Source organism: Lepisma saccharinum, chromosome 9 (assembly GCF_977018435.1).
Source record: "Lepisma saccharinum chromosome 9, izLepSacc3.1, whole genome shotgun sequence".
NCBI lineage: Eukaryota > Metazoa > Arthropoda > Insecta > Zygentoma > Lepismatidae > Lepisma > Lepisma saccharinum.
Window position 1 is genome coordinate 83924613 of NC_139237.1, and position 15689 is coordinate 83940301.

The 15689-nt window shown below is 37.8% G+C and overlaps 1 protein-coding gene and 1 long non-coding RNA gene across 2 annotated transcripts in view; one reads left to right on the plus strand and one right to left on the minus strand.

The window, feature by feature from the left end:
- Positions 1-12574, plus strand: part of LOC145992200 (alpha-tocopherol transfer protein-like) — a 38263-nt gene extending 25689 nt beyond the window's left edge. The window contains exons 4-7 of the mRNA XM_083128527.1: positions 2292-2544; positions 6714-6824; positions 9046-9151; positions 12212-12574. Of these exons, the coding sequence (XP_082984653.1) occupies positions 2292-2544; positions 6714-6824; positions 9046-9151; positions 12212-12363 (622 nt within the window). The 3' untranslated portion in view covers positions 12364-12574. The remainder of the gene's footprint in view (positions 1-2291; positions 2545-6713; positions 6825-9045; positions 9152-12211) is intronic.
- The window catches only part of LOC145992201 (uncharacterized), a 223757-nt gene that overhangs the window by 152790 nt on the left and 55278 nt on the right, over positions 1-15689 (minus strand). The window contains exon 2 of the long non-coding RNA XR_014442137.1: positions 6700-6800. This is a non-coding gene — a long non-coding RNA (uncharacterized LOC145992201). The remainder of the gene's footprint in view (positions 1-6699; positions 6801-15689) is intronic.

Here is a 15689-nt window from a genome sequence, read left to right on the forward strand (position 1 = left end):
ACGTTCCTTCAACTCTCATCCAGAAACTGCATACAATACGATCGTATGATTGCAGGAAGTTCGTAGCTACACCACTAGGTGGCAGCAGCAGTTCGATCGTTCACGTACGCGTTGGAGAAACTTTATCAGTTACATAACAGGAGTAGTTGCTAACCTTCAAAGCATGCGGTTTCAAACAGATGATGAAATTACTATTCTCTATTCACTGAAAGAACAAAGTTAATGTAAATTAAGCAGCGGGACTTTTGAGATATAGTTCATTTCCTAGGTGTTCAGGTCATAAGTCTCACAACTTCAGTGCAGCAGCATTGAGTGCTATGAGTTTTTCACACGCATGCGCGCAATTCCTGCACAGCTGCCATTCGAACAGCTAATGAAATTTCTTGCTTGCTTTGATTTCGTTCTTACAGCGGGCGAAGAACAATAGCTCCTTGGCAAAATGATTGCAGGGACTGGATGGGGCGGTGGAATACCCGCAAAATCTAACGTAGGATTAAAAGCGAAATGGACCATGCGCGAAACGTTTAAGCGCAAAGTGGAATAAGTGCGAAATAAATAACAGCGAAACGGATTGGTTAAGCGTGAAACCAAAATTGAACACAGGAATAAGCGCGATAGGAATAACTGCGAATCGAATTAATCGCGAAACCATAATTCAGTACCGGAATAACCGCGAAAGAGACAACCGAGAAACGGATTGAGCGCCAAATAAATGAGCTAAAAAGATTAAGCGCAAAATGAATTGGAGGGAAAAGGATTAAGCGCGAAATGAATTAGAGCAAAAAGGATTAAGCGCGAAATGAATTGGAGGAAAAAGGATTAAACGCGAAATGAATTAGAGCAAAAAGGATTAAACGCGAAATGAATTAGATCAAAAAGGATTAAGCGCGAAATGAATTAGAGCAAAAAGGATTAAGTGCGAAATGAATTAGAGCGAAAATCATTAAACGCGAAATGAATTAGAGCGAAAATCATTAAACGCGAAATGAATTAGAGCAAAAAGGATTAAGCGCGAAATGAATTAGTTCAAAAGGATTAAGCTAAATGAATTGGAGGGAAAAGGATTAAGCGCGAAATGAATTAGAGAGAAAATGATTAAACGCGAAATGAATTAGAGCAAAAAGGCTTAAGCGCGAAATGAATTAGAGCAAAAATGATTAAGCGCGAAATGAATTAGAGCAAAAAGGATTAAGCGCGAAATGAATTAGAGCAAAAATGATTAAACGCGAAATGAATTAGAGCAAAAAGGATTAAGCGCGAAATGAATTAGAGTAAAAACGATTAAGCGCGAAATGAATTAGAGCAAAAAGGATTAAGCGCGAAATGAATTAGAGCGAAAATGATTAAACGCGAAATGAAGTAGAGCAAAAAGGATTAAGCGCGAAATGAATTAGAGCAAAAAGGATTAAGCGCGAAATGAATTAGAGCTGAAATGATTAAACGCGAAATGAATTAGAGCAAAAAGGATTAAGCGCGAAATGAATTAGAGCAAAACGGATTAAGCGCGAAATGAATTAGAGCGAAAATGATTAAACGCGAAATGAATTAGAGCGAAAAGGATTAAGCGCGAAATGAATTAGAGCGAAAAGGATTAAGCGCGAAATGAATTAGAGCGAAAAGGATTAAGCGCGAAATGGATTGGAGCGAAACGGATTAAGTTCGAAATGAATTAGAGCAAAAATGATTAAACGCGAAATGAATTAGAGCAAAAAGGATTAAGCGCGAAATGAATTGGAGCAAACTGATTAAGCGCGAAATGAATTAGAGATGAAAGGATTAATCGCGAACTGAATTTGAGCCAAACGGATTAAGCGCGAAATGAATTGGAGCGAAACGGATTTAGCGCGAAAATTTCTTTCGCCGTTGTTCTGGCTATCCGACTCGATCAGACTTTTTACCCATAAGGATTTCATCTGCTTGCTTTCAACACAGAGGTTGAGTATGCATAGATGGTCTATTTTAGCCGTGTAAGCTATACTGAACGCAACCCAAACTGGCGGCTGGGAAACAGCGAATCAGCGATCAGTTGAAATTTCTTCGACTGAGATCGGGCATTTTCGAGTCACAAGGTACCGAACGTTGTTCGCGGGACCAAACAAATGAGCGTTGGGTCCACCACATGTTCGCAACTGAGTTTCTTGACGCCCATCGTGCCCCCTCCCCCCTCGAAGACGATTGGGGGACGGAAAGGGCCAAAAATAACCGTCAAGGTCTGCCGCCAGTTGTGGTTGCAAATTATATATACGAGGGCAATTCGCAAAGTAACGTACCAACTTTACATTATATTGCAGATACGTAGCGCCTGTTCCCCAATTCACTCCTGACGGCTACAGAGTCGTGATCCTGGCTCTGACTGACTACGAGCCCTTCAAGTATGACTTCGAGCTAGGCTGCAACTGCATGCTGACATGTTTGGACGTGTCTTACCTCCTTCAAGACGTGTGGGGAGGAGAAATCATCATCTTCGACATGGGAGACCTTGAACTGGGCCATCTCACAAGGATAACAGCGCCGACGGTGAAGAAATTTCTCACGTGTATTCAGGTAAAATTTGGATCTTATACTAACTCATGACGAAAATTAACTTTACATGTGATAACTTCAGTTGGAGTCTACTGTACCAGAGGGACCTGCAGATTCGTGAAGCTGGTGTGCCATTTGCAGGTGTTCAACACAATGTTCAACAAAATAGGCTATAATTGATATTCATTGACAAATCAAATTGTGAAACCCAGTTACGTCATTGATTTTTAAAATGTCCCAGAGCAGCAACCACGATTTTTTGTCTGGAGGGGGGGGGGGGTAGCAGGATAAACGTACCGATAATAATAATAACAAAAACATTAGTAATGGAATAATAATGATAATTATTATTATTATTACTACTACTACTACTAGTGGTAGTAATAGTAGTATCAAAGACGTTATTATCCTCATAAATTACGCCAAAATGGGGTAGAAGTCTGTGCTAAAGCATTTGTTTGGAACAAACTATTTGAAATATTTTTTCAACGCCGTTAATTTCACATTCGCTAATAATGGAAAACAAGCACACAAACTGTATTTCTGAATGGCGGAAAATGAATGATAAATGCATTCCGAAGGTAATTCTTTTTATACATAAAACATGTATAACTTTCATGTAGTACAACATATTTTTTACACATATGCAACATGGAGAGATATAAAGTAAGAGAACACATAGACAACATGCTAACACTAAATTGTATATGTACTCTAAGTTTATTTAATACATATACAACACACATTATTTAAACACATTACAGAAAAGAATCATATTGCGAGCGAACCGAGCAAGAAAATTTTTAGATCCAATTTTTGCAATTCAAAGAACGCCATGGCATTCTTTCTTTCACAACTTATTTTTTTTGTCATTTAGACCATTCGGCCCATGGCCGACTCCCACCGCCTCCAAGCTACGGCTCTGTACCCCTCTGCAGATAATTATTTTATTTAACAACTCAATAGGACTACTCAATTATGTATTTACTAGATCAGATGCCCTTGGCCGTCAATGTTTGCCCCCTTGCCCCCCTAGAATTCACTTCCGTCGAAGGTTGGGGGGCAATGACTCCTGCTCCCCCCCTGGGGTTGCGCCACTGAAATGTCCGCAATGGACTAATGGGCGATTCAAACATTTTTACTTGGAAAAGGGGGGAGGTTGCTAAGAAATCCTGTCTCTTTTGCGAGCAAGTAAAAATGCACACATGAACTGGAAAAATAATTATTATGAATATCATCACTATTTCGAATTGATAACGCAGATCGAACTACGTTACAGGAAAAAAGGCCTAAAATGTTTTACTTCCAGATGTTAAACAAATCAACGCATAGTTACTGGCGTAGCAACATGTCGCGAGGACGTGGGCGAGATTAGAATGCGAGACCCGCCCCCCCACCCGTTCTTTAAATTTGAAATCTCAATGTGAATAGATGGAAAATCTTCATGGATACGTCAGCAAAGTATCATATTTAAATCATCCTGAAACTATATTTCTCCGTTTTCCAGAAGAAAGAAAGAACTGCTAATTATTACACATGTCCTCCTTAGGTTGAAAACAACCAGAGGTGGCCACCCCCCCCCCCCCCAAGGCCAATGGCGCATCCCACCAAAATAATGACATACGTCCAGTGGGGGCGATTGGGTTCCAAAACCGGGAGCAAGGTCCCAAAACTGGGGAGCCAAAGACAATTTATTTGCCTTTGTAGATAAGGTTTAGCACAGTGCGGGGGTAAGAGTGGCGAAAAGTGGGGGGCAACTGTCCCCCTCGCTCACCCTAATCGCCGCCACATCAGATTGAGTAATCCCAAATGCTCTTAATATCACTGATCAAATCAACGGATAGCAACGACCAACATAAACAGATCAGATTGAGTAATCCCAAATGCTCTTAATATCACTGATCAAATCAACCGATAGCAACGACCTTCATCAACAGATCAGATTGAGTAATCCCAAATGCTCTTAATATCACTGATCAAATCAACCGATAGCAACGACCTTCATCAACAGATCAGATTGAGTAATCCCAAATGCTCTTAATATCACTGATCAAATCAACGGATAGCAACGACCATCATCAACAGATCAGATTGAGTAATCCCAAATGCTCTTAATATCACTGATCAAATCAACGGATAGCAACGACCATCATCAACAGATCAGATTGAGTAATATCAAATGCTCTTAATATCACTGATCAAATCAACGGATAGCAACGACCATATCAACAGATCAGATTGAGTAATCCCAAATGCTCTTAATATCACTGATCAAATCAACGGATAGCAACGACCATCATCAACAGATCAGATTGAGTAATCCCAAATGCTCTTAATATCACTGATCAAATCAACGGATAGCAACGACCATCATCAACAGATCAGATTGAGTAATCCCAAATGCTCTTAATATCAATGATCAAATCAACGGATAGCAACGACCATCATCAACAGATCAGATTGAGTAATCCCAAATGCTCTTAATATCACTGATCAAATCAACAGATAGCAACTACCTTCATTAACAGATCAGATTGAGTAATCCCAAATGCTCTTAATATCACTGATCAAATCAACGGATAGCAACGACCATCATCAACAGATCAGATTGAGTAATCCCAAATGCTCTTAATATCACTGATCAAATCAACGGATAGCAACTACCTTCATTAACAGATCAGATTGAGTAATCTTAAATGCTCTTAATATCACTGATCAAATCAACGGATAGCAACGACCATCATCAACAGATCAGATTGAGTAATCCCAAATGCTCTTAATAACACTGATCAAATCAACGGATAGCAACGACCATCATCAACAGATCAGATTGAGTAATCCAAAGGCATAAATGCTCTTAGTATCACTGATCAAATCAACGGATAGCAACGACCATCATCATCAGATCAGATTGAGTAATCCCAAATGCTCTTAATAACACTGATCAAATCAACAGATAGCAACGACCATCATCAACAGATCAGATTGAGTAATCCCAAATGCTCTTAATATCACTGATCAAATCAACGGATAGCAACTACCTTCATTAACAGATCAGATTGAGTAATCTTAAATGCTCTTAATATCACTGATCAAATCAACGGATAGCAACGACCATCATCAACAGATCAGATTGAGTAATCCCAAATGCTCTTAATAACACTGATCAAATCAACGGATAGCAACGACCATCATCAACAGATCAGATTGAGTAATCCAAAGCCATAAATGCTCTTAGTATCACTGATCAAATCAACGGATAGCAACGACCATCATCATCAGATCAGATTGAGTAATCCCAAATGCTCTTAATAACACTGATCAAATCAACGGATAGCAACGACCATCATCAACAGATCAGATTGAGTAATCCAAAGGCATAAATGCTCTTAGTATCACTGATCAAATCAACGGATAGCAACGACCATCATCATCAGATCAGATTGAGTAATCCCAAATGCTCTTAATAACACTGATCAAATCAACGGATAGCAACTACCTTCATTAACAGATCAGATTGAGTAATCCCAAATGCTCTTAATATCACTGATCAAATCAACGGATAGCAACGACCATCATAAACAGATCAGATTGAGTAATCCCAAATGCTCTTAATATCACTGATCAAATCAACCGATAGCAACGACCTTGAAAATCTTGCGGTCAAAAATGGCATCAGAAGCAAAATCAACAGATCAGATTGAGTAATCCCAAATGCTCTTAATATCACTGATCAAATCAACCGATAGCAACGACCTTCATCAACAGATCAGATTGAGTAATCCCAAATGCTCTTAATATCACTGATCAAATCAACAGATAGCAACGACCTTCATCAACAGATCAGATTGAGTAATCCCAAATGCTCTTAATATCACTGATCAAATCAACGGATAGCAATTACCTTCATTAACAGACCAGATCGAGTAATCCAAAGGCATAGCTGATCTTCAGATGGTTGAGCAAATCAACATATTGAAATGATCATCACTATTGCTCATACTAATTTTGTGATAACGTAACCTGTCTTCAGATAGTTAATAAAATGAGCTAGTAGTAACAATCTTCATTGTCCAATTAGGAGTAACGGGATAACCTAATAGCCTTACAGTGTACTAAGTAAGCTTCAGTAACAAAACTCATTGCAAGATTAATTAATGAAATTTTATCACTTACCTTTGTATTTGCAGGAGGCCTACCCAGCCCGGTTGAAGCAGATCCATGTCGTGAGGTCTCCACCCTTCATTCACAAGTTGGTGAATCTCTTCAAGTTGTTCCTGAAGGAGAAATTACGGAAAAGGGTAAGCGAAAGATTACTTGCACTATCAAAATCAATAGTAACTTGGATATTGAGAAGATAATCTAATTGATATTTTCCCCGTAGTACATAATATACATACTGTACGTAAACAGTAGTTCCAATGCAAATTGGATAAATACAATTGAGGCGTGCATCAAATTTAACTGTTAAGAACAACTACACTCTTGAGAGAGGAGTTTTAATAACTAAAAGATGAACAGGAAAATAATTACGTTTTACAAATTTTCTTTTCCACGTCACGAACTATATAAATATGCAATTTTGTTCAAATATTTGGTCATATAAAATAGCTCTTCCTTTTACATTTTCATCTACACAATTCATCCATGCAGTGGCTCCCTCATCCGATCATAAATGCATATATCCTAATGCTAAGACTATTAAGCCTTGTTTTCATGTTTAATTAAACGCTCGAAATGCTGGCCAGGGTAGAATTGATTGTACTACACACTATAAACGTAATACACTATAAAATTAACGTTTTCACCCTCTTACAAGGTATTCTACAGACAAAGATTCACATTTTTTATTTTAATGTGAATCTTTGTCTGAAGAAGACCCAGTTAGACGTCATGATGATTTCGAATGGTCGTGCATCAAATAACAATTTTATCTAATAATTTTCCTGGTAACGGCAAGTTTCATTCCAGAACTGTGAATCCCACACCGTCTCGGGAATCTCTGGAGCTAGCCAACGAAAATAAGTCCTCTGCATAAGTAGGGACTCGTCGACCAATGAACGTGCGAGAAGGGAGGAGAAAACGGGGCTGCAGCTACCAGCTGTTTGCAACAGCGCGTACTGCTTTGCTCCTCCCTCTCGTTTGCTCCGTTTCTCTACCGTTATGCGTGGCCTTCCTCCACAGACTCCCGAGTAGAGTGTAGCTCAGATATGGAATTAAAAGATACACAAGTGTGCACATATACCATTTATGAAAATTACTCCCGGCATGTTTGTTCCGGCATAACTTTAGAACGCCTGGAGCAATTTCAACCAAACTTGGTACACGTATCACTTGCAACCTGGAAATAAATACTGTGGGGGTAAGACACCCGTGGCATCCCTAGGGATGGGGTGGGAAGGGGTGACATGTAAAAATAATCGAGAACCACCGATATTAAATTGTGCACAGACAGACATCCGCGACTCTATGCAATCCGCACAACGATAGTGTTTCTCGAGTTGTCTAACATTCAGGCTGTGTTGCGAATGGAATCCATAGTTTTCGAGACACTCCCAATGCGGTTCAACTCCAAGTTCATCACCTATCGGCATGGGAAGTGAGAGGGGGTGAAAAATAAAATGCCACAAATGACCTAAATTAGTGTCGAATTCATAGTTTTCGGAGTCGCTAAGCTAATTCCTGTCTAATACAAGATTGGGATAAATAAATACCCGGGCAACGCCGGGAAATTAGCCAGTGTAATAATAACAATAACAGCAACAAAAACAATAAAAGCAGTAACAATAGAAATAATAATAATAATAAAAGTTTCTATTACTCTGCCCCCTGAGAAAAAAACATTACGGGCATCCTTGCTCACCACTAAACCATATTCCTAAAAGGAACAGGAAAAGAAGAACCAAATTCCTTTACATTACAGAAACAAGCACGATGTTTTTGAACAATGTCTGGGTGGATAGAGCTAAGGTGGTCTATAGTTGGTATGGCGTCTGTCTGCCACGCGGAAGACCCGGGTTCGATTTCCGGGATGGTTTATTTCAGTTCGGAATATTTCCAGCATTGACTCTGCGTGGAGCGGCTCTGGGGTGCACCCGGCCTCTAACAAATTGTCATCTTGGAGGGGGATAATGGGAGCCGAAGCGTGGTGTTGATCACATCACCTCCATAAAAGACCGAGATGGTGAATGTCTGGGGTAATGTGCAGTGGGTAGAATTATCTTTATAGCATCATAGTATAAAAAAAACAACAGTACAAACAATGACGTCATGCATGAACATTCAAGACTTAATTATGACAGCACTTTAGAAATGTACATCCTGTGACACAAGCTTGTATTTCCTAACAGTGTTGCCATCTACCTAAATCTTCGACTCGCTATATTGTGGTGGGTTTTCAAAACATAGTGTTGCAAACTTTTTGACCTTAAATTTACTGTTTTGCAATGCGATTTCCGGAACCATGTTGCCAACTCTTTCTCGTTGTGTTGTAATAAGGGGTTTTTCCATCTCGTTTTTCAGATCTATATCCACGGCGAAGACTTGTCTGCCCTGTACGAGCACGTACCGAGGGAGATGCTGCCAACAGAGCTTGGTGGTGACGGAGGGTCGGTGGACGACATGGTCGGTAAGTTTTCATGCCGAACTGCTCCTGGGCTAATTAGGAAAAGATCGTTAAGACGGATGACCGCAACGAGTCACCTTGCCCTTGTGCTTCAAGCAGATCGAATTTGCAGACGTACTTTCGCGATGAAGCGCCTGTAACGTTTCCTCATGCTATTGCGGCAGTTGGAAATTCCCTCCGGTGTTATTTGAGGTAGAGCGTGACCGTTTTCTCTGGGTCACCCTGAATCTGCAAGTTTCCACCTTCGAGATACTGACGAGAATAAGGAGGAATTGTGCTTGGTATATTTCTTACTTGTTTAGCGTGGCTTTCTCTGTCTCTCTAGACAAATCGCGGCGATGAAGATGAATGATGAAAGTGATGGACACACACAAACGAACCTCATGCCCAAAGCAGGACTCGAACTCGGAATCTTAGGTGGCGAGACAGTGTCTAAGGGAGCTTGCAGACCGAAGCGACATGAGCACCATCACTCTATAAACAAGCATTCGCCGTGCATGCGAAAATAGACCGAGCCGACACGATGCACGGTTTTCAAGTACTGCTTATGACGCTCCGCTCCAGTTCGAAAATTCCCATTTATTTCTGAAGGTTGGTTTCCAAGAAACATGTGTTGCTTATATGAGCTTTCAGACCGAAGCGACACTTGAGAGGCGGCCCATGTCGCTTGGAAGGCAACCTTCAGTAATAAATGCAACATTTTGAACCGAAGTGACACGACAAGCTGTTCATGTCGATCAGAGTGGGCCGTGTCCCAATGGCGCGCATCGTGTCGCCTCGGTCTGCAGTTCGCGAATGCACAGTGAATCCTTATTTATAGACTGAAGGGGCACAACTCGCTACGACGCCAGGAGACCCGGGTGTTAGCATGGGTGATCTTGAGAGTCCCTCTACATCAATTCAATCATTCATTACTCATCTTCATCGTCGCGATTAGGCAAAAGAAACAAACTATCCTAATCAATAATGGTTCATAATTAATGTAGTTACTTCGTGAACGTATTCGTAAACGCTTCAAAATAAACGACAAAATTCCATTGCTGGCTTAATGCAGCTGTACGGTGTGTAACCTATTGTAATATCACTATGTAACGTATGTACAGTTGTACAATCCAATTGCGTTATTTCTGCAATATCTTTCTTTTAAAGAATGTCAAGTTGTTATGATAAGAAAGGACCTTGAGGAAAAATATCTCAAAGACTACGCACGTAATTGATATAAAATCATACGTTAAGGGTGTATGATATGATGTAAAGATAAATTGTTGCAGATTGGTATCATTAGATCTGAAGTGTCCTTATAGATTAAACTCTATATTTGTGTACAATGGTAGTTGACAGTAAAAATCGTTGATCAATATTTATTCTTCGTAATAATTGCATTCAGCTTTCTGGTTTATAGTCTGAATTTACAGAGATATTGTGTTTGAGACTACATTTAAAATTATACTAAATTACGATTTGACTTAGGATAAATTTAGAGCATTGGCGTCGGGAGGGGGACGTCGAATCCCCCCTCTACTCTTGGAAATTTGAATCGTTCCATTTAAGTTACAAAGAAAGAAGAAAGCCTTTTATTTGTATTGTTAGTAACAGGAGTAAGGTTCGGTTAGTTAGTATTCGAATATAATAAAGTAAAACAATGTCCGATCGGAAGAATTTGATGTAAAATGCACGAACCAGGTAATATTTCTGTAATTCTATCATTTTATATATATAAAAAAATCACAGTCTTCAAAATTAGAGTTTGAGATTAAGAAGTCACACAACAAACTCTATGACCAAAATTTCCCCCAATTTTTTGTGTGTAAATGTTAGTGACAAAATATAATTTTTATGCATTTCAGTATACTGACTCATGAAATGTTTATAAAAATATGAAAAACAGTTGTACTAGATATTCTTTCATCTAGTGGATCGACTGGAGGACTCTTTTGGAATGAAATTGGTTAATTTATATTATTTTATAGTTATCATTGTTAAATGAAAATCATAATCATTATTTTTATCATTTCTACTATTCAATTATTATCAATGGTCTGATCTCCCTCCCTACAAAAAATTATGGCGACGCCAATGCACAGGAGGCAGAAATTTTAAAAATTGTGGTTAGAAGGAACTGTCAAATAGTAGTTCATTATAAGTTGAATGTAAGTTGTCTCTCCGTAAGAGATGTGAACTGAAAAATGCAAAATTGTGCATAGAAAATATTTCTGAAAGTAATGCTTGTGCCATGAACATTTTCCCATCTGAATTTTCACAATTAATATTGCCAACAACAGTATGTTTTAGGTTATGAAGAAAATATAGTTATTTTAATTTAAGAATATATGACCATCCATTATGTGACTGTCTTCTACACTCGCAAATAACAAATAGTATTTATTAATTTTCTATTCTGCTTATGTTTATAAATTAACAGGGACTCGCTAAGTTCAAGAACGTTGTATCAATGTCAACTCTTTAAAAGTTGTTGAGTTCGATTCGTTTTTGTTCGGTCGGAAAGTTGGCTTTCGTGTGTAAAATGTAGACTGAATTTGTAAAGCATTATTTCAAGCAAAATAATATGGTAAGATTATAAAATGTGTTTTAGAATTCTTGCAGCTTGTATAATATTATGAAAAACCCCGTTCACATACCAGATGAACTTTATGCTCAGTGTAATTGAACAGTTGCAATTATAAATAAACTATAAGTTTTTCAAAACTTTTTCAAGTAAGATAATGAAAAAAATTAATTGTTGATTTGATTGTGCAATTAATGTAAAATGTTTACTAAACCAATAGGAGGGTGTGACAAGTACAAAAGTTACGATGTTGTGTTGAGTTATGATGACTTCATAATATGAATTTATGAACGTACATGTCCAAAAAGAAACTATCGAATATAGTAAACAGTTTGTCAAAAGTCATGTACAATGCATAAGTGATGAATACATATAATATTATTATTGGAATCTAGTCTTATGTTGATAAATTTGTAGGCATCAAGGGATTTGGAAAGTTAAACCCTTCCCTTATATACAACCATGTACAATAATTTTTTTTTTCGTTTTTTCCACAGAAAATTGGTACTCAGAGTTCGAGAGCCATAAAGATTGGGTAAAGCAGCAGGAGAATAGAAAATCAGATGAGTCTAGGAGACCCGGAAAACCAAGGACCCAAAGTGACCTGTTTGGGTTAGAAGGGTCCTTTAGACAACTCTCGGTTGATTAGCTTTTTTATACACCTTGTTTCGCTTTCATGAATATAAATGTATTTGCTTACATGTATATATCCGTACTCATATGCATAAATGTATATTTATATCTTTATAAAAGGTAAATATATATATATTACCAACATGTCTGTCTTTTTATATACCTTATAACCAAAGGTTGTCAAAACTACAAATAATTCAGGCTAAAATATATAATTTATTTACGCAGTTTTATTGTTTGTCTTATCCCGTTATTCCTGAAAGTTTATTATCTTATATGTAGACCCAGGATTTGTATGTACGTAATTACATATTATATTCCTTTCTAGATACATACATTGAACAGGAAAATGTCAACGGATTATATAACTGACATGATTTTGCATACGTTTTATGTTACATATTTTTACATATTTGCCATATTATATATTTTACATATTTGCAAATTTACTTTACATAAAACAACATATTTCGGTATTTTTTTTCCTGTCTTAAACCTCTTTACTGTATTTTTGATCTCTGAAACATGATGAAAAAAAACTGTTATTTATCGAAAGATGGAGTTTCTGTCCCCCCCTTTCCGCCCCTCTTCTGGTTACATATTTTCGTTTCGCTTTTGTTTAGGCAAAGAACCTTGAAACTTGGCATGGGTGGACTAGAAAGCTACTTTCCTCTACATAGCGAGTTACACAATATGTTCCCTTGTACAAAAGTACAAAGTATCTAATGTATTTTTATTCGATTGTTCTTCCTGTAGACGCTTTCTTTTTTACAATTTGTTTCGAAAGTTACATATTTACCTAGTCTGCAATAATTTGTGATATGAAAAGTAATTAATAATTGACAAAATTTGTTTCTTAAATATGTTCAGTTGCTGTGCTTTTTTGAGTTTATAAATATCTAACGGAATTCTTGAAATTGTTTGTATACTCTATTATTATATGTTCTCGGAAGTTGAGGAAAAATCCTTTTTCTTTCTAGTGTCCGAAGACGAGGCCCAACATAATATATGTTCATTTTGGGTCATTGTAGGCCAGAAAATGGTGGGTTTTATTTGTCCTTTTTTGCCTTTTTCGGCGTTTTTTGGCCCTTTTTTAGCCTTTTTTAGGTCTTAACGGCTTTTTTTTTGCAACTTCACCTTCTTTCGATTACGTTTTTACTGCCCATTCTCAATTCGAATCATCATCAGTTCATCGCCTCTTAAACATCCTTTCTGTAGTAAATATATATATATATATATATATATATATATATATATATATATATATATATATATATATATATATGGACGACTGAAGCAGGTACGGTACAAGGTCCTTTAACCTTAACTTGTCTGGAAGGTCGCGCTGTAAGTGGCAACTTTCTCTTGTTTTGAAGCTTTCAGCACGGTGTATACGACCAGACAGCACGCGCCTGCAAAGATCTCAAGGTGCCGCGCAGAGGGAGGGGGTGGGGAGGTTAAAACTGAAGTTATTAATTAATTTGGATCACACTTCTACACACACTTACTTCCTCTGTCCCATAATTATTGTCCTGTACACCTTTGTTTGTTGTCTCATCATAATTGCCTGATATTCAAACTGTGACATTGATGTATACAGAAGAAGAACATGAAACAAGGAAATGAGTCATACAACTTTACTACTCCAAGATCAGTACAAATTGTGCTTTCCATCTGCCTCTTCGTCTGTCATTCCTGTACTACCATTTTGGCATACCGGACTATAATTATGGGACAGAGGGAGTATTATTATTACATATTATTGGAGAGGGGTGTAAGGGGTACCTTCCACGTAGGCGGCCAAAAGTCAACCTCACTTCCACATAGTGCACCCTGGACAAAAGACTAACGAGGCTCTGGCGACTGGCACTATGGCCAATATAATTTTGTGTGTGTTGTCCTGTTTTATGTCCTTGTGTGTGCTGAGTGCCCGTTTACAGCCTCAGCTTTTAACAGAAGTCAGAAGATTTTAAAATTTTTAGTTATGCAACGTTAGAGTTGTTATTTGTAATGATAAGGCGCTGGCCCCCGTATAATGTGACGGGAGCAAAATAGCCTAAGTGCTGACGCTCACAAAATTTTAAATTCAAAGTATTCTTGGAGACTACTTGAGTTCTTTATGACTACAATAGCAATGATAAAATGAGTAGAATAGAATTATGAAAGATTAGTTTAGGACAATATAAGTAGGTATTGTCAGAAATAGCAATCATTTCAGTAATTTTCAAGCATTAGTTTAGTACAATATCAGTTCTTATTTGAAACTAATATTCATAAATATAATATGCATGTTCGTTAGTCCTTTTATGTAAATATCCGGAAACCACAACCATATCAAGATGTATAATGCATACAGCACCATCTGTTGAGAGATTCTGCTTACAATATAAACGTCATGTTTCTAGGTCCAAGAGTTTGGGCTGTTAAAGTACACCTATTCCTTCCTCCCTTAGAGATTGAATTTCGGATAATCCTGTCTTAGCGGGCCCTTACGTCATAAGACAAAGACACCCGATAACTTTATACTCATCCACACTGGAGTACTCAAGGGGAAGCAGAAGGGGCTACAGCCTCTCCCGAAATTTTGAGAAAAATCAAACTTTCAAAAGAAAGCAGTAATGAAGAGATGGAAAAACGGCTCTTACGAAATATTTTACAGTAACCCTCGAAATCGCAAGTATGTAATATACACCCGTACAACTGCACCCCCCCCCCCAAGAAAAAAAAATATTTCGTACGTTAGTGCTCCATCATTTTCCAACACATTTATGTTCATATTCATTGCATACAGACATGGAGGTCCGCAGCATTTTTCCATGGAGGGGCAAGCAATGCATTTTTTACAGGGGGCACATATTCCTTCGTAATAGTGTTGTCCTCTCAAAAAACCATTGCTTCAATTTGAAGTTATCACATTTCAAAAATTAACACATATGACTGTGACTGAAATGAAATTGTGTGGGTGAAATAAATATATTTTTTAGAGACTTTTTCAATTTCCAGGGGGAGCCTTCCGGACGTCCATACATACAGATACGATAAGTTATGTTGAGCGACAGGCAATACGAAGAGACTAAAAACAATGCAAATAAGAGCATATTAGGGGAAAATATACAAGTCTTGTGAAGTCTTCACACACATGTTCCGAAACATTTCCAAACATCTCTATTTTAATAAAGTCTAAAAAATCATGTACACTTTAATAACATTTAACTAGCTTTTGCTTTTTTTCATTTAATCTAACGTTCCAAAGAGATAGATACGACAAGTGGAACAAAACATTTTCTTTCTTGACACTAGATGTCACTGAACAGCAGCGCTCCGTGCTGCCACCATGCGGCA